Raw genomic sequence first — 18,590 nt, 5'->3', positions numbered from 1 at the left:
AAATTTCGATTAGGTCATTTGTTCTATTCGTGTAAACGTCCAATCGGGAATTTTTCCCATAGGTACAAAGCCCCCTCTGGCTTCTGTCACTTTTGGGTAAGTAACTTTAAGGAAAAAGTCTATATATTGTCTTGAAATTGTTATTTTTGTTATTAGTTGTTTACTCATCCGTAAGAAGTTATCAAGTTTTGTCTTCAGTCTAGGGTAAATCGTGTTGGAATACATTCCGTTCGGCGCAGACAAAGTTAAATGATATGTACTGACAGCGGCATTTAAAAAAAATTAAATTAAAAGCAATATTCGGTATTCTCAGTAGACATGAGGTGTATTGCTAACAGTAAACAAAGCAATTAACTTTATTTATATTACTCCAGTCGCTTTTTTATGCTATCGTAGCGATTTTGGTCGACTTGGGTTTAAACTTAGTTTTTAAGTATTGATTAAGTTATGAGGGAGGGTATACTTGTCTTTTCATGATTTTGGAAGTTGTAAAACATACATTGAGAAGTCTGCAGTTAAACGTTAATTTAAATATTTATTGTGTGCGACATAAACGTAAAAAAAAATATTAAAATTTTTTTTAATAACAAGCTTTTATGTAATAATGCACTAAAAAGTAGAAAATAAATTATAGACTACTATTTAAATAACTATAAAGAAAAGCGTGGGTCACTTTAGTATCTATTGGATACCTTTACTAATGTTAAGGAAGACACCCACGCTTTTCTTTATAGTTATTTAAATAGTAGTCTATAATTTATTTTCTACTTTTTAGTGCATTATTACATAAAAGCTTGTTATTAAAACGTTTTTATGAATTTTATTCAGTACATTACATGTTTTATTTACAATAGAGTTACATGACTAAAAACCATTGCGCCTATTGAACGTGATGGCGCAGCCATTGAACGTGATGGCGCAGCTATTGTACGTGATGACGAGTGTGGTGTGGTTGGATAGATATGCCTACTACTTCGGTCCAAATTTTAATTTATTCATAAAAAATTAATTAGGCACCCAATTAAGTCAAATTTAATTTCAGATTGGATTGTCTTCATGTCTAGACCCACGTGCCAAATGAGAATCGTATCGGTCAAGTACAAGTGTTCGAATTTTCACTCCGGCGTTTCGATCTAGACAGACTGACGACAGAGGAAGTGAGTTAAATAAAAGCTTGTAACAAAAACGTGACATATGACCTAGAAAAAAAATATAAATCAATTTAGTTTTGGATGGCTGTTTGTTTTTAAATTAAATTACTTTTACATTTTTTAGGAGTTAATAATCTTATTTGTGTAGTAAATCTGTCGTGTTATGTTGACAAACACATTAATTGGATTAATTGTAAGTATCTGATCTTGACATACATACCACCTATGATATTTTGGTATATACGTAAAGGCAGTTAATAACTTCATGCGAACATGAGTGTGTTAGGGAATTCGTAGATCACACTATAAAAAAATATCAAATGTATAACTACATTGGGGAATGTATAGATTTAATACCAACACAATTAAAATGTTTGACAAGACATGTCGGATTTATGTAAGTACGTGCAGCTAAACTTTTTGATACGCTTTACATCAAAATTAATCACATAACTCAGTTTAATAGCTGATTAAACATATTGCTTAACTGATATTCGAACTCCGGTCACTGGCGTCTTTGGAGACGAAGGTGGCGCAAATGGACAAATAGAAAATACCGTATTAATAAGTTTTACAGTAAATGCAAAACAATTTGAAAAACATATTTAATATGATAATTGATTTACATTAAAGTAAGCAGTGCAGGTATGTGCATGCCCCTTGCTCTATGTATATAGGTTGACATTAGCTTTGTATAAGAGTGAGTAAAATATAATCGTTTGATAAAACGTTTATATGGATATAATTTTTTAATTTTCTGTATAAGCCAAAACAGCTAAAGTAAATAAGTATTTCTGCATTTTAAACCTTTTCTTTTGTTCTCTCACTGCGTGAGTTAGAGTTATCTCCTTTTAACAAGTTCTCGCTATCCTTTTTGTTGTCCTGGCTGACCTTGACACTTAGGTCGCCGGACGTGAGGTCATTTTGACCGAAGTTGTCATGAAAACGCGGGTTTTTTCTAGCGAAGACGTAGGCGATACACAAGAAGATGATGGAGATGGTGGTGGCGACGGAGATGTAGCCGTGCAGCTTGTTGTTAAAGACCTCGTTGTCGTACAGCAGACAGCGCCCCCTGGTGGAACATTTGACGTCCCAGATGACGCAGATCCCATCGATGACATAGCCAATGATGACGGGACCAAGAAGCCAACCTGGGGAGTTTACGGGGATATAAAAGGGCGAAAATGCTTTTAATTTAAATTTATTCATATGTACAAATTTTTGAATATTTTATACATTTTAATTAACAAATGTTAATTACAACACCTATTATTTACACAGGTTATAATATATATATATATATATATATATATATATATATATATATATATATATATAATAATTTAATATATATATACAATTTTAAAAAAAAATCGAAATAATAATAAATAGTAAACATTTTAAAAGAAAACATTTTTTTATTCTTTATTACACATTTTGGTCGCTCATACAATATGTTAAATATTTCAGCGACCAAACGTTATAAAACAAATGCAACAAAAAAGCGACAGGGAGGTAAACTCGTACAAAAAATGTTGAATACTAAACACTCTACAGACATTACTCACTCATTATCACCCTAATTGATCCAGGGAAGTAACTTTAAGGTCGTGGAGTTAACTCTTACTAGACGTAATGTTTACCCTCTTATATACCTTTTATTTGTACAAGACAAGCCTGTTATAGGGCTGGTAAGTAGGTCACCAACCAGTTCTTCGGCTCAATAAAACCTGCATGAGCCATATAACTGTTTATTGACCTACTTACCAGCCCTTTTGCGAGTGCTTAAATAATGAATGGCAGGGAAGCTAACTCTTACCGAATATTGACGTCATGAAAGCTTGAAACCCTAAAGCCAGAGATTTATCCCGGGGATCAACGCTCCTAGATAGAAAAATGTATTTTAAAGCTTTAAAATATAAAAAAAAATATTGCAAGAGTCTTGTTCAGACAGTCATCGGCATATGTATCATGTTAAGCAGCATAACTTTATTAACTGAGAGATAACTTAAATACTGTCTGTTAAATTATGTATATAAACATAGGAAACTGTAAATTATATATTTATCTATCAATATACTACTAAAACTCAGGTTTGTTTACAGGTTTCTTATTTATTTATTTTTTTTTTGTTTTTTCTGTATGGTTACAGGAGAGAATCTGCACTATGTGTGGAGCTGTAAAATACGTATTTAGGTAATGAATAAATTGTTTTTGTGACCTCGGCATATGAAGGGATAGTGTGGTCAGACCCATGTTCAGCCGAAATAACATGTTTTCATAAGACAAAAACGTCTCAGGTGTGACGTGTTTTTTAATGTGGGGTCTGGTTTTTTATGTGACGATAAGTGACAGAAGTGAAGTCATTCACGGAAGACCCCCGAAACCCACAGTTATCCAAGGATAAAGGGTAGTCTAGTCTAATGATAAAATCAAAGTGTATTGTAAACTTATTTTGTGACGATATATATTTCATATGTATTTCAGAATTATAGTTTTTCAAATGTATTGCTAAATTACATTTTTACGACATATATTTCAAATGTATTGCTAAAAAATATTTTTGAAGAAATATATCTCATATCTCGGCCTATTACAAAAATATATTTTTGGATAAATTTAGGATATTTAACGTTTTCTTCAGCATGGTCGAATGGTAGAGTGTTCAACTGCTAACCTGAATGTCTCGAGTTCGGATCACAGGTGCCAGTCCGTTCAACATCACTGGGCCATACAGCTCTGATAAGTACCTCACTCCCGTTAGGGAAATTAAAGTTGAATCAGCATAGTGCTGACCACACTATGCCGGGGTCTCTAAAACAGATGAACTCCATTTCACATGCTTCATTTGCCATTAGCTTAGACACTGGATTTTTTATTTAAGCAGCCAAACGTAAAGTAAAGTAATTAGACTTAAATCAATAAGTAAACCGAAGTTTACCACCTACACCACCACCCAATTTATAGTAAAAATTAGCCTTGGCACTATCGTTATACCACCACCCACCTTATAACAACAAGAAGTCTTGGCACTATCGCTATACCACCATCCACCTTATAACAACAAGAAATTTTGGCACTATCGCTAAACCACCACCCACCTTATAGCAACAATAATTTTTGGCACTAGCGATATACCACCATCCACCTCAGTGGCGTAGCCAGGATCGTCTCAAAGTGGGGGGGGGTTCCAATTTTACCCGGGGACAAACTTTCGATTTGCACCCCCTCAAACTTTCGATGTGCACCCTCCCCTCATACTTTGTATATATATACCGAGGGGTCTATGGGGGGGGGTTATGACTCCCCTAACCCCCCCCCTGCCTACGCCACTGATCCACCTTATAACAACATGAAGTTTTAACACTATAGCTATACCACCACCCACCTTATAACAACAAGAATTTTTGGCACAAGTGATAGTGTGGCAACCAAAAACCGTATCGTGAAGAAAAAGGCGTAGCCGTAAATGTTGTCGCAGCCGTAGTCACAGTAACCGCTGGTTGCCTGACCACCTGGAATACAGGTGCAGTTCTGATACACCTGTAAAATACAAGACGGTAATTGATTTGATTATAACTCGAATACATTTTCGTTTTTTTTTTTACATTTATTTTATTTTGTATAGAAAGAGAAAGGCAGTATACTTCCTTAATGTTTAGTGTGCTTTATTGTTTTTTTTTTTAATGATGAAGAACTTTTGCGAATATATCAATTGCTCAATTTTTCAACGTTTTGCACTTCAGGAAATATTTGTCCAAGCGCAAGAATGATTTACTGGCTGTGATTATTATTCACTCTTAATAACTAAAAACATAAGTTTTGCAAGTACATATCTCACTTTCACAAATATAAAGTCGTGTAAAGTAGTAACACATATTCACTCTAAGTAAATAAACGCACATTTTTTTTACAAGTATATATCTCACTATCACATACGTAAAGTACTGTGAAGTAATAACACATATTTACTCTAAATAAATAAACGCGTAAATCACTATCACAATATGTAAAGTAGTGTAAAGTAGTAACACATATTTCTTTTACCCCGTTGAAGACTTTCGAGCAGCCGGCTGTACATGGTGAGTAGTAGGTCTTGCCGTCTTGACCACAGATGGCGAAGTAGCTGTTGTCAGCACACTGGCACCCTGTGTTGCACGTCGTGTTGGTGCTAGATCGATTACATGTGTAGACATGTCACAATAGAAAGAAATAAAAAAATAATTGGATATGATATTGTCTGTGCTTTGTTTATAGTGTATGAAGCCCCATTTTTCGAACACAATCTTGCAGTTTTTTTTTATCCACAACACATTACTTGCATTATAAAATATATTCGTTTCATTAATTATAAATTAATGGACCATTGTGTCTAGAACTAGACTGTTGTATTAACTGTATCAGCTATGGACCATAGTGTCTAAAACTAAACTGTTCTATTACCTGTATCAGCTATGGATCATAGTTTCTAAAACTAAACTGTTATATTACCTGTATCAGCTATGGACCATAATGTCTAAAACTATACTGTTGTATTACCTGTATCAGCTATGTACCACAGTTTCTAAAACTAAACTATTATATTACCTGTATCAGCTATGGACCATAATGTCTAAAACTAAACTGTTCTATTACCTGTATTAGCTATGGACCATAGTGTCTAAAACTAGACTATTGTAATACCTCTATAATTAATGGTGCAGGACCATAGTGTCTAAGACATAAACTACCTTGGCCAGTTATGTAGGGGTGGCTGCTGACATTGAAAGAAAAACGCCATGACGCAGGCGAAGAAAGAGATAGTCGTGACGACGATAATAAACTTGAGGGCCCTTATGGTGGTCATCTTAATACGTTTGGTCAAGTATCCTCCAATAAATGTTCCAAGTGTCGACGCAAACAGGGATTTAGTAGCTGAACAAAAAATAAATTATAGAGGGTATTTTTTCATCTTCTAGTTACATTTTTTATAACATCCACTAAGCCTAACTTAAACAATGTTATCACTAACGATAAAATATACTAGAACAAACGTTAATAATGTAACCGCTAATGATAAGATATATTAGACACAAATTTAACAATCTTACTGTTAATTATGAAATACACTAGACAACCACTTTAATACGGTTACTGATCAACTAGACTAGACGTGCATATACAGTTTCCTAAATGTTGACATAAAATAATTAAAGCAAAACACAGTTCCTACCTGCATTTTAAAAGTTTTTTTTTTTTAGTTTTTAGTTGTTTTTATTTAATTTCTTACTTTATGCTGTGTGTTTATATAAAAAAAACAGGAGCTTTATTCTGGTGAATGGATCTAAGTAAGACACTGACATAGTACTAAATATTTGGGCTACATTCACTAGTGATCACAGTCGTTTTAATGCTTAAACATTACACAAAACTTCGAAAGAAGAATCTAGTTAATTCGACCAAGTTTCGTTTTTTTTTTATTTTAACAATACTATTGCGTTTAAATACCGAAATAATAACCCGTTTAGCCAAAGACGGGGCAATTTACTAGTAGGCCTATTTATAAAAACAATAAATGTGTTATGTTCGCATCGATCCATACCCATGACGTAGTTAGCCTTGTACGCTGGTAGGTTAAACATCGCCTCCAGGTATTTGGGTGTGTAGGAGTTACCACTGCTGACGGCAAACAATAAGAAGCACGCAGAGATCACCATGCAGACGTACACGGGGTTTGTCAAAAGTCGAACCATGGACACCAAAAATTCTACGAAACAAAAAAATTGTAAGGTATCCAAAGGTTACATTGTATGTATGTTTTACAACAAATTTTAATTTTGTATAAATTTATTTTTTTCCGTTAGAGGTAGCGTAAAAAAATACAATAAAAAAGGAGGGGTAATAATATTTTTAAATGCCAATAGTAAACTTTAATTATTTTTTTAAGTAGGCCTGTATAACTTACTTAAATTTGTTTAATATTATTAAAGAATTCAGAATAATTGTTTATGTGATGAATTTTTAGTTGTGTTTAATAGTTCAGAAATTTGAACTGTGTAAAATATATACATGTGCGATGGTGTAATGGATATTGATCCAAATGCGGTGATTTAACTTTGACATAAAAACAAGTAGGATTCTGGTGATTTGGTGACCTTTGAAATCAACATTATATCAGATTGACAGCAGCTAAACTCTGATACAATATGAAAGTTTTGTATTGAGTAGCAATTAAAATGTGTTATATCTAGAAAAGAAAACTTAATAGAGAAACTGAAATATTATATTAGTAATGAAATAAAGGATTAGTAGCAAAGCAACTTTGATACAATATATGTTCAAATGGATGCATAATAATATTTTATATTCTTTATGATGTTTTTGATTAGGAATAACTATACCGTCTACTGAATACTGAATGCAAACTAACCTTTTATGTAATTAAAGATGTACTGTATGCTAAGTTTAGATTTCCATTGTGTGTTTTCTCGATGATTCACAAATCCTGTCTTGTCAATGTGTTTATTGTTTCCGGTGTTGTCTAGTTGATTATCGTGTTCATTTGTGGTTAATTCTGTCCCCATGTTGTTCCCTTGGCTGTCTCTACATAAATATACATTGCCAAGTCTCATGATCGCAATAAGTAAGTTATTTTTTTTTTTTATAGTGTCAGAGAAATTAGGGTTTAGTAACAAATAAATCATGTTTTTATTATATCTGAAATATCTCAGAATTAATTTTAAATTTATATTTGTAGAAAAACAAATATAAAAAAAAAACATACAGAAAACAGTAATATTTTCTTTCTAATTTTTTTTTACCAATTTTATACTTAACTTTACCAAGAATAGACATCTCAAGATACATCAAGTTTTTTTTACTTTTTACTAAGAATACAATCAAGTTAAGAGCATATAGGACTAGGGTTTCTAATGTAACTACGTTTATGACAACTTATTACACATTCGAATAAATAAAAGGAAAATATAGATTTCTTTAAAAAAATCATAATTTAACGTAGGCTTTGTTTTTTTCATTAATATTCTGGCCTACATCGAATAAACTATTATGATCATTGTTTACGATTTTAAATAACTTTAAAATAGATGAAGTAAGTTTCCTATTTTTGTTTTTATACCGATTTAATTACAATATAAATATTGGTTTGAAATATACTAGCTGGCAAGTACGAAAAAGAGAATTTGCTTGCACTCTTACCAGCCTTATTCAAATCTGTGACAAATGTTATTGATCTCGAACTGAAAAAATATTGGTCTAACAGAGAACTCTATCCATACCCTTCGTGACTCTCCTTTTTCTGTTTCTTTGAGACTTTCTGTGGAAGTTTCCTCGGGAAACAAAACAACGGGACGGAGACCATCAAGGCTAAACAACCAAAGGTTAAATATCCTAACCACCACGCCCCTATCCATCTGGGGTGGGTCGGGGTCAACTGGGTGTCTGGGGACACATGTAACATAAATTACTTTAATTAAATTACGTTTTGTAGTTTTTTTTTATAAACTGTAAAATCAAATGGTGTTGTTTTAACATCGAAAATGATTCAAAAAACATAAAAATATTGTACATTCTAAGAGTATCATTTATTTTTGTTAAGATAGTTAAATAGAAATACTCAGACGGTCTTTTCAGTAAGTTTCTTTTGATGTACTAACACTGTAAAATATTATTAACTTAATGTTTTTATTTTGGAAAAGCGATAAGTAGTCAAAACGTTTCAGTAATTTTATAAGCGAAAATAGTTCATATTTTTTTATATTGTGCAGATTTCTTCTTCTTCATTCTTAATTCTAGTTCTTAAATTAAGAGCAGCAAAACGCTTTATATATATAAGTTAAAGAAAAATAATATAAAAAAATATTGTCATTACAAATAACTTTACCTTACTGTTGAATGATTACAAGTATAACCAGGAATTACAATGCTCTTTCATATCATTGTGTAAGCAGTATTAAAAGATCCATTGGTCCTACCTTTAAGCGTGACGTACATCCGGGTAAAAACGCCCCCTAACAGGTATGCCAACACAGGTCCAAATACACCAACACTTACGATGATTCCTGCATTGGTTTTAAAAAAAAAATGAATTAAAGAGAATATATACAGCTCCTCTGACCCCAACCACCCCCTCTCCCCCAAATTTTCTTTTTTTTTGTGTATACCATTAATGGTTTAGATACCTCTTCCAACACATTCGAGCGATCGTACATACATATTTGGCCAAATTGTGACAAAAACGCTTATTTTTTTAGATGACGTATTTTTAAAAAATTTACTGCTTTATGATCAAATAATCTCAAAATATCAAGTATTTTTTGATAACCAGACATAGTGTAAATAGCAGAAATTGCTCAAATATTGAAAACAAAACAACGAACTGCAAGCAATATTTAAAATTTTAATCAACAAAACTGCGCTTTCAAAGATTGGAATGGACTACTTGATACAGAATAGCAGAGGACTGATACAGATGGCTAAAATTATGATAAAATCTATTGTAGTGTCCAAACTAACCCAAGACAGGTTAAATGATGATAACTTGATTGCTTGGATGTTCAAAATATCTGGAATTTGAGTACCAAAAACAATTACCCATGAATATTCCAGTGTTGGTTTTCTTGGTGTTGTCATCAATATACATCACAGTGAATGATGTTCTCGGGGCTTTCCCGAAGCCCTGTATCATCATACCCAGGAAGATGATGACCACAGAGATAATAGCCGTGTTCTCTGAGGTCAGGTGGCTTTTCTTGTCTGCTGATGATGCACATTTGTTGAAGTTCTGGTTCTGACCATCACACATGGCACCGTAGAGAGTTCTGGAAGAGGTCACGTTGCTCTGTAGCTGACCAGTGTCCGAGCGCGCGCCAAAGATGAAGTGAGGTAGGGAGCAGGCCAAGCCTGATACGCCAAATGTGATCGTCGCTATACCTGGACATGGCATGACATTTTCAATTGATGATATACTTAAAATATATTTATTTAAGCTATATTAATTGAAGTTATGTTTACTTAAAATATATATATATAAATATATATAAAAATATATATATATATATATATATATATATATATATATATATATATATATATATATATATATATATATATATATATATATATATATATTTATATATATATATATATATATATATATATATATATATATTTATTTATTTATTTATATATATATATAGATATATATATATATATATGTATATATATATATATATATATATATATATATATATATATATATATATATATATATATATCTATATATATATATATATATATATATATATATATATACCGAATTCTCTTGTTTGCAAACTAACTTATAACACATGTTTACGTTACAAAGTTTTAACTATAATCCTCATTTTTTTCTTATAACCCATTGAAATTGTTTAAATGTACACATGGTAACGATCGTGCTGTTCGGAAATTTTCTCAAAATAAGGGCATCATATAAAACTTGGCTCCCGAGTAGCCAGAGACGTAGCGACCCATTCAGATGCCTGAAGCTGAATATCAATTTTTCGTCTCTCCCTTCTATTTCTATTTAAAGCTATCCAAGTCTGTGAAAAAATTCCCATTCCACCTCCCCCTACCCCCTCGTTTGAAAAAATTTGTTGCGCTACTTACCAGTTGATATCCCGCAACAGTTTCTATTTCGGTGCCAAAAAATAGATACAGAAAACAGTTAAATCGGTGAGTAAAGTCTTGAAGACGTTTATTTTCGTAACCGTGACAGTATAATTTAATACATCTGTCAGTTTAAAATGAGATTTTTGATTCATTTAATATATCTTTTGAGTACCCTTATGGTTGGCGCCCTTTGCGGTCACCCTCTTGCCCCCCTCCCCCCCCCCCCCCCCCCCTAAAAAACTGCGAGTACCAGTCACTCGGATAATCAGTTCAACAAAATATAAAAACATGTTGATAAATCTGACCTAGTGACCTTGGGATGTGTAGTTTAGGAGCCGAGTAGCTAACGAACAGCACACAGATGAGAAACCCCACATCATTGGCTGCCAGGATCAAACCTGTCTGTTTGGAGTTCAGGCCAAATTGTCTCTCTAGCGTCGTCACCTATGCGGAGTCAGAAAAAAATTCAACTCAATAGATGTTTATAAAATGTTGGCATTCTGTAGACAACTCTTTATTTGAAGAGCCAACAAATTTTAATGTTAAAATGATCGATAGCTATGTATTACCATAGATACTCAAAACATTAAGTTGAATAAGTGCATTGTATATGAAAGAAAAAACAAAACAAAACACATATATGTATATTTATGTACCTCTATATATAACTATATATATATATGTATATATATATATATATATATATATATATATATATATATATATATATATATATTTATATATATATATATATATATATATATATATATATATATATATATATATATATATATATATATATATATCCTAATTTATAAAAGCCCAATGTGCGCACATCTCTCTCTCTCTCTCTCTCTTTCTCTGTCCGCAAAAAATTTTCGCCGGACATCACGTCAGAATCGGCAGCGATATATCGAGAATTTTTTACGGACTTTTGTTGAAAATAATATGTTAGATGTTTTAAATGTATAACCACAATTTTATTTAAAGAAGAAAAATAAAAATTTAAGGCGTATTCGAATGTAGAGAAACAGTATTATTTATGCAACCGGAAAAGCATTAATATATGTGAAAAAGAACGCATAAAACTGTGACGTCACTATTGCTTATACATTAACTATTGACGTCATCTGCCTAAAAAGCGAAGATGTTAGTGTACATTAAACCACGCAGGTGGTGCGGGTTCGAGACACACCAAGTCAACTTGGTTAATGTATTTATTTTTATTATGCTCGGGCTAAACTTAAAAAAAAATTCTTTTAGGAATCTAGATCTAGATCTAGATTGTCGGGTGTCCGATAGGGCACTTCCCGGCGCCGCAGGCGCTTCAAATTTGGCAGGATCTTGCCTTGGGCGACAGAACACGGGGGCCGGTTGGCCGAAAAGTCTACGATGAGGGGGTCAAAACTGACCTCGACTGACCGGTACCTTATATGAGCTATAAATCGAAAAAAAATGTCCACGGATTAAACCTCTTCATAACTCTTGAGGTAGTAGACCGACCCTCGGGCGAATTAATTAAGCATGCAAATTCTCAATGTTTTCGAAAGCCTAAGCGAAGCTGGGCAGCATGCCTAGTATATATATATATATATATAAAGCAAAGTGGTCAAGTGCCCAATAGGGCACTTTCCAGAGCCGCAGGCGCGTCCAATTTGGCACGAAGGTGCCTTCGGGCGATAGAACACGAGGGCCGGTGACGGTTTGCCGAAAAGTCTACGAAGAGGGGGTCAAAACTGACCTTGACTGACCGGCGCCTTATATGGGCTATATTACGAAAAACAATTTCCTCCGACGACCCCCCTTGATATTTTGTGAGGTGGTAGGAGAACGCCTTGGGGTGTCACAAAAAACTCGCCATGTCCGTGAAAAATCGGGAAATGGGTCAAAACTGACCAGTCGTATTTCCCTATATAATCTTTGTATTTTATGGGAAAAATAGAGGGTCATTTCAAAACGGTTTTTAGGGCACTTACCCTCTTTACATCTGGCTAATTTTTGGCATGTTTATAGGTAAATGGCTTGAACGTAGGGCAGACCTGTCGGTCTCACTCAAGGCCCTAGACGAGGGCTAAAAAGTGACCGCGAGTGAAATTCTCTTTATATGAGCTCTATTACGAAAAAACATTTCCTCCGACGACCCCTCTTGATATTTTGTGAGGTGGTAGGAGAACGCCTTGGGGTGTCACAAAAAACTCGGCATATCTGGGAAAACTTCGTAAAGGGGTCAAAACTGACCAGTTGTATTTCCCTATATAATCTTTGTATTTTATGGGAAAAACAGAGGGTCATTTCAACGCGGATTTTAGGGTACTTAAACTCAGTATATCTGGCTAATTTTTGCATACTTTTAGGTGAATGGCTTGGCCTTTAGGGAAAACTGTTGGTTTGACTCAAAGCCCTCGACGAGGGCTAAAATGTGAGCGCGAGTGAAATTCTCTTTTTATGAGCTCTATTACGAAAAAAAATTTCCTCCTACGACCCCCCTTGATATTTTGTGAGGTGGTAGGAGAACGCCTTGGGGTGTCACAAAAAACTCGGCATATCTGGGAAAACTTCGTAAAGGGGTCAAAACTGACCAGTTGTATTTCCCTGTATAATCTTTGTATTATATGGGAAAAACAGAGGATCATTTCAACGCGGATTTTAGGGTACATAAACTCAGTATATCTGGCTAATTTTTTGCATACTCTTAGGTCAATGGCTTGACCTTTAGGGAAAACTGTCGGTTTTACTCAAAGCCCTCGACGAGGGCTAAAATGTGACCGCGAGAGAAATTCTCTTTATATGAGCTCTATTACGAAAAAATTTTTCCTCCGACGACCCCCCTTTGAAATTTTGTGAGGTGGTAGAAGAAGGCCTTGGGGTGTCACAAAAAACTCGCCATGTCCTGGAAAAATCGGGAAATGGGTCAAAACTGACCAGTCGTATTTCCCTTTATAATCTTTGTATTTTATGGCAAAAACAGGGAAATTTTAACACAATTTTTAGGTTACGTAACGTCTGTACATCATGCTAAGTTTTTGCATACACTACTATAGATGACTATGCAGTATGGAAAAACTGTTGGTCAGACTCAAAGCCCTCGACGAGGGCTAAAAGATGATCGTGAGTGAAATACTCCTCATATGAGATATATAGATATATAAATAGACGAACGATCCCCTTAATATTATATGACGTCGTAGACCAACCCTGGAAGGTAACAAAAAAATGTATTCCCGTCGGAAACAACCATTATTGTCGTTAAATGTGTTTATATACCGTAATTTCTTATATAAGCATAGCAACTGTTTGTAAAAAAAAAGGAAACAAAGACTTACGTCATACGTTCAGTTTTCAAGGGAGGTAACGTTTGTAAAATTTTTATTTTTCAAATAATTGTATACTATTTTAAACAGAAACAGAAAATGACGAAATATAGAATTTGTTTTAGTCCAAAATTAAGTTCTTAATTTAGTTACGTATCCTAATTAAATAATCAAATAAATTTCAAAAGGCAATGTAATATAAACTATCAGATATACTGTTCATGGAACCTGTGTAGTTCTAATTCCATTTTAGTTATAGATTGCGTACTTTCCAAAATTTCTCTGAGAACAGAATGTAAATGAATAACAAAAACATTTTTTCTAAAGATAGCAATACTATTTAAATTAAAGCACTCCACACCTAATCCATCGCTAAATTAAGTATTCAAATTCTCAAATGTTTTTTAAAAACCTAAGCGAAGCTAGGCAGTATGCCTAGTATATATATAATTACATGTATTTTTCTGTATTGATTCTAAATGGATACATCTATCATCCGCTGTCGTATTATCATGACAGCTAATGAAGATGGGTTAATTCAACTTAAACTGAGTATAGATTATTATTTTAATTCGAACTTAGAATGGAATATCGATTGTGTCGAAAACTCCATGCGCTACATGGAGGGAAATAGAGAGAAAGGAGAGAGAGAGGAATGTTCTGCACTAAAACACGGGTCGGATTAAGTTCAGGGCCAAATACGACAGGTGCTAAATGTTTTATCCTTTACTAGGCATAACTCCTAGTTTCGCTCTGGTTTTCAAAATCATTTGAGAATTTGAATACTTAATAATTAGTTATTGGCTGTTACGTTGAGTGCTTACATAAAACAGTACAGGTAATTTTAAAGAAACTGTTGTTGTTTTTTGTTTAGTCCGTTTCAGAGAAATTGATGTGAGGTTCGCAACTTATGAATTGAAAGATAATATGAAATGCAGAGGCTCCCTGAACAGTATAACTCATAATTTATATTACATTGACATTTACACTTAATTTTTTTATTTAATTACAATACATTTCTTAATTTACAATTTTATATTTTACTCAAATGAATGCTTTACTTCGTCATTTTCTGTTTAATTTTTAAAATAATATAACATTGTATGAAAAATAATTATTTTTAAAAGTTAACTCCCTTGTAAATTGAACGCATGACGTAGTCTATGTTTACTTTTTTCACAAAGAGTTGCAATTTTTATATTAAAAAATACTGAATCTGAACAATTAAAACGACCATTATGTTGTTTTCCGCCGGGAATAACGTTTTTTGGTACCATCCTGGGTCAGTTTACGACCTCACAAAATATCAGGGGGATCTTTCGGCAAGGTTTTTATTTTAAGCTCATATAAGGAGAATTTCACTCGCAGTCCTTTTTTTAGCCCCCGCCTTGTGAACAGAGGCTGACCGATAGATTATCCATAAGGCTTATTCATTTACCAACGGTTATGGAAAAAATGAGCGAGATGTACAGCGCCAAAGTTCCAAAACACTGTTTTGCAAATAGTCATTGTTTTTCACCAAATTTTTTTATGTTTCTATTGAGAATTCGGACCAGTAAGTTATAAAAACCTTCCAAAGTTTTCCCAAAGATAACGCCTATCATATTGTGACCCCCGAGGTTATATCTACGACCTCATGCGTTATTATGTTGTTTGTACGTCAAGATATTTTTTTTTACAAAAACAGTACTATGCCTGGTCAGTAAACATTGTTCCGGGGTTTTCCCCAGGGTAGCTCTATTTATTCTGACTCCCCAAGAGTTTTGAAAGGGTTCCTATGTTGTAATTTTTTTTCGATATATAGCTCATATAAGGAGAATTTTCACATGTTAGCCCTTGCCTTGCGAGAAGAGGCTGAGCGATAGTTTATCCACAAGGCCAATTCATTTACCCAGGTTTATAGGAAAAACCCCCCAGACGCACAGAGCCTAAATTTCCAAAAAACTCTTTTGAAAATATTCAAAGTCTTTCACCAAATTAACAATACTTATGTAAGGAATTCAGACCGGTGAGTTCTAAAGCCATTTCGAAGTTTTCCCGAAGATAACACCTATTCTATAGTGGACCCCCCCCCCCCCCCCCCCCGAATATTTCTATGATCTCAAGAGATAATAATGGGTTTGTACGTCCAGATATTTGTATTTTTTTTTTACAAAACTGTAGTATGTTTATATAAGGAAATATGGCCTCTGGTCAGTTAAAACATTGTTCCGGAGTTTTCCCGAGGGTAGCACAACTTTTTCCTGAACATCTGGGACAGATGAACATACCCTAGAGTTTTCAAAGGGTTCCTACGTGGGCATTGTTTTTCGATATAAAGCTCATATAAAAAGAATTTCACTCGTGGTCAATTTTAGTCCTCGCCATTCGATAGTTTATCCATTAGGTCGAATCATTTACCCAGGTATTTGAAAAAAAAAGAGCCAGATGTACAGAGCCAAAATACCACGTAAGTGGTTTTGCAAATAGTCATCGTTGTTCACCAAATTAACAATGTTTATATAGGGAAAATTCGGACCGGTCAGTTCTAAAGCACTTCAGGATTTTTCTCGAATATATCATAGTTTTTTTTCCCACCCCCGAGGGTCGCTCTACGACCTCGGGAGTTATGAAGAGGTTCCTACGGGGGACATTTTTTTTTCGATATATAGCTCATATTAGGCACCGGTAAGTCGAGGCCAGTTTAGACCCCTTCTTCGTAGACTTTGCGCTCAACCGGCACCTGACCCTTTGTTCTATTGCCCCAAGGCGTCGGGAAGTGCCCTATCGGGCACCGAGCACTTTGCTTTATATGTATAGATAGATTTGCCTCAATAGGTGTTACAATGTGCCATATAGCTAGAGACAATCCACGCCAGACTGAAAACATTTTAAGCACCTTAACTATTTAATGTCTAGTATCATTCTATATTATATCATTCATCATTTAATCTATAACATGTCTACTGGCTTACATAGAGAAAAACAAAAAACAAAGTTTAATTTCCATATGATATACGGAAGAAATTATCTGTTACGTTGCGCACATGCAGCTTGTTAGAATTATTAATTAAATATTACAAACGCAAATGGAATATATCCACCTTTTAGTTTACTCAAAACTCCCCAGAAAACATATCTGCGAGTCGAGGTATAAAAACATACATTAGACTATTGTGTAATTAAACCTATATGTAGGCCTTATTTTGTATATAAAAAGAGACCTACCTTAGAGTTGCCCAAACCGAAATTTTACAAAACCCACCTGTAAATTACCCCACCAGTAATATGAATTGACAAATCCGATATGTGAATTGACTCAGCGGTAACAGGAGGAGCGAAAACACACCTGTAAGATGACGTAAGAAAACCCACCTGGGAGTTTACGTATGAGGTCAAGGTCGAGGTCAGCAAAGCCGCCAAGCTGTATAGCAAGGTGAAGCTCCAGATGTTGGCACACGGCTGCAAGATGTCCGGCTTGAATGTCCACACCCCACACCTCGTGTCCACGGCTAGGTCTGTGTCTTCCCTAACCTGGTCTTTACCTTCGCCAGTCTGGTCTTTGTCGTCGCCAGGCTGGCGTGTGTCGTCGCCACTATAGCGTTGATCCGATCTAGCGTTTAGTTCCTGATTTCCGTTTTGAGAAACAATCTTGTATCCCCTGCTCATCATTTTTCTAGAGCTAAATTTTCTCGTGAACTTTAATTATAGTAAGTATTTCAATTTTGTTAAAATTTAAGTAGAACACTTTAGAGAAAAACAGAAAGCGCTGGTCTGTAACACAGCTATAAGTTCTTAAACTGTTTAAAGAAAATAACTATAGAAACGTCACTTTGAGTTGCACGCTTCTTATTTAATATTGAAATACATTATACTTTTTTTTATTATAAATCAGATAATGAATTTCGTTTTTGTTTTTAACCACAAAATTGCATAAGACAAAACATTTTCATTAAAAAAAATGATTTCTGTAAACTGATAATTTAGAGTTTACAGAAACTATATATTTTTTTGAAATTGTATCGTCTACAAATTTAGAGTTAGCTAAAACTTAATTTACTTATGTAATTATAAACGCTGAGCATAAAAACTTTAACTACATGCGAATAAAAAACTTGGGTAATTATCTGAGAAAAAAAAGATCTCTAAAAATATCCAACTATCCAAGAAAATGAAATAATTACTTCCACAAATTATTTTTTGGACTATACTAAAAGCTGCTAGACTGAGACTAATTTATATCAAGTTTGCCCTGTCGAATTAAATTATTAGATAATGGTAACACTGCGTTTGTTAGAGTGACGTTTTTAATCGTAGCAGGTGTACTCGACAGCATGTGAGTTGTTGATCTCAGGATCAAAACTAAGCAAGATCAAGCAGATCATTCATAAAGAAAATTTGTGACAAAATTAACTATCGATCATGTTTTTAGCTGCGGTAATTAGCTGCACATTAACTCAATTATGTTTATTACCTGTGGTACTGCAGCAGCTGTATT

The 18,590-nt window shown here is 33.9% G+C and overlaps 1 protein-coding gene across 1 annotated transcript; it reads right to left on the bottom strand.

Moving 5' to 3' along the window:
- Positions 1 to 1,586: 1,586 nt before the first annotated feature.
- Positions 1,587 to 17,814, bottom strand: LOC131940194 (solute carrier organic anion transporter family member 2A1-like). Its single transcript, XM_059298820.1, has 12 exons — positions 17,468 to 17,814; positions 11,108 to 11,246; positions 9,744 to 10,082; positions 9,125 to 9,211; positions 8,429 to 8,591; positions 7,561 to 7,733; positions 6,733 to 6,897; positions 5,882 to 6,065; positions 5,199 to 5,322; positions 4,540 to 4,694; positions 2,971 to 3,035; positions 1,587 to 2,302 (listed from the first exon to the last, which is right to left on the bottom strand). The coding sequence occupies exons 1-12, from the start codon at positions 17,762 to 17,764 to the stop codon at positions 1,953 to 1,955; spliced, it is 2,241 nt and encodes a 746-aa protein (XP_059154803.1). The 5' UTR covers positions 17,765 to 17,814; the 3' UTR covers positions 1,587 to 1,952.
- Positions 17,815 to 18,590: the final 776 nt, after the last annotated feature.

The sequence above is a fragment of the Physella acuta genome, unplaced genomic scaffold (assembly GCF_028476545.2).
Source record: "Physella acuta isolate Inbredline_101_S28 unplaced genomic scaffold, ASM2847654v3 ptg000311l, whole genome shotgun sequence".
Taxonomy (NCBI): domain Eukaryota; kingdom Metazoa; phylum Mollusca; class Gastropoda; family Physidae; genus Physella; species Physella acuta.
This window is presented reverse-complemented; position numbering and strand designations above follow the sequence as displayed.

What these genes read in the sequence shown, in the direction of transcription:
- LOC131940194 (XM_059298820.1), bottom strand. Translation starts at nt 17,764, where the DNA reads ATGATGAGCAGGGGATACAAGATTGTTTCTCAAAACGGAAATCAGGAA. An exon ending in ACACATCCCAAGGTCACTAG is followed by an intron (nt 10,083 to 11,107) that starts GTCAGATTTATC and finishes TGCCATGTCCAG; the next exon opens with GTATAGCGACGATCACATTT. An exon ending in TTTCATGACGTCAATATTCG is followed by an intron (nt 2,303 to 2,970) that starts GTAAGAGTTAGC and finishes TAAACTCCCCAG; the next exon opens with GTTGGCTTCTTGGTCCCGTC.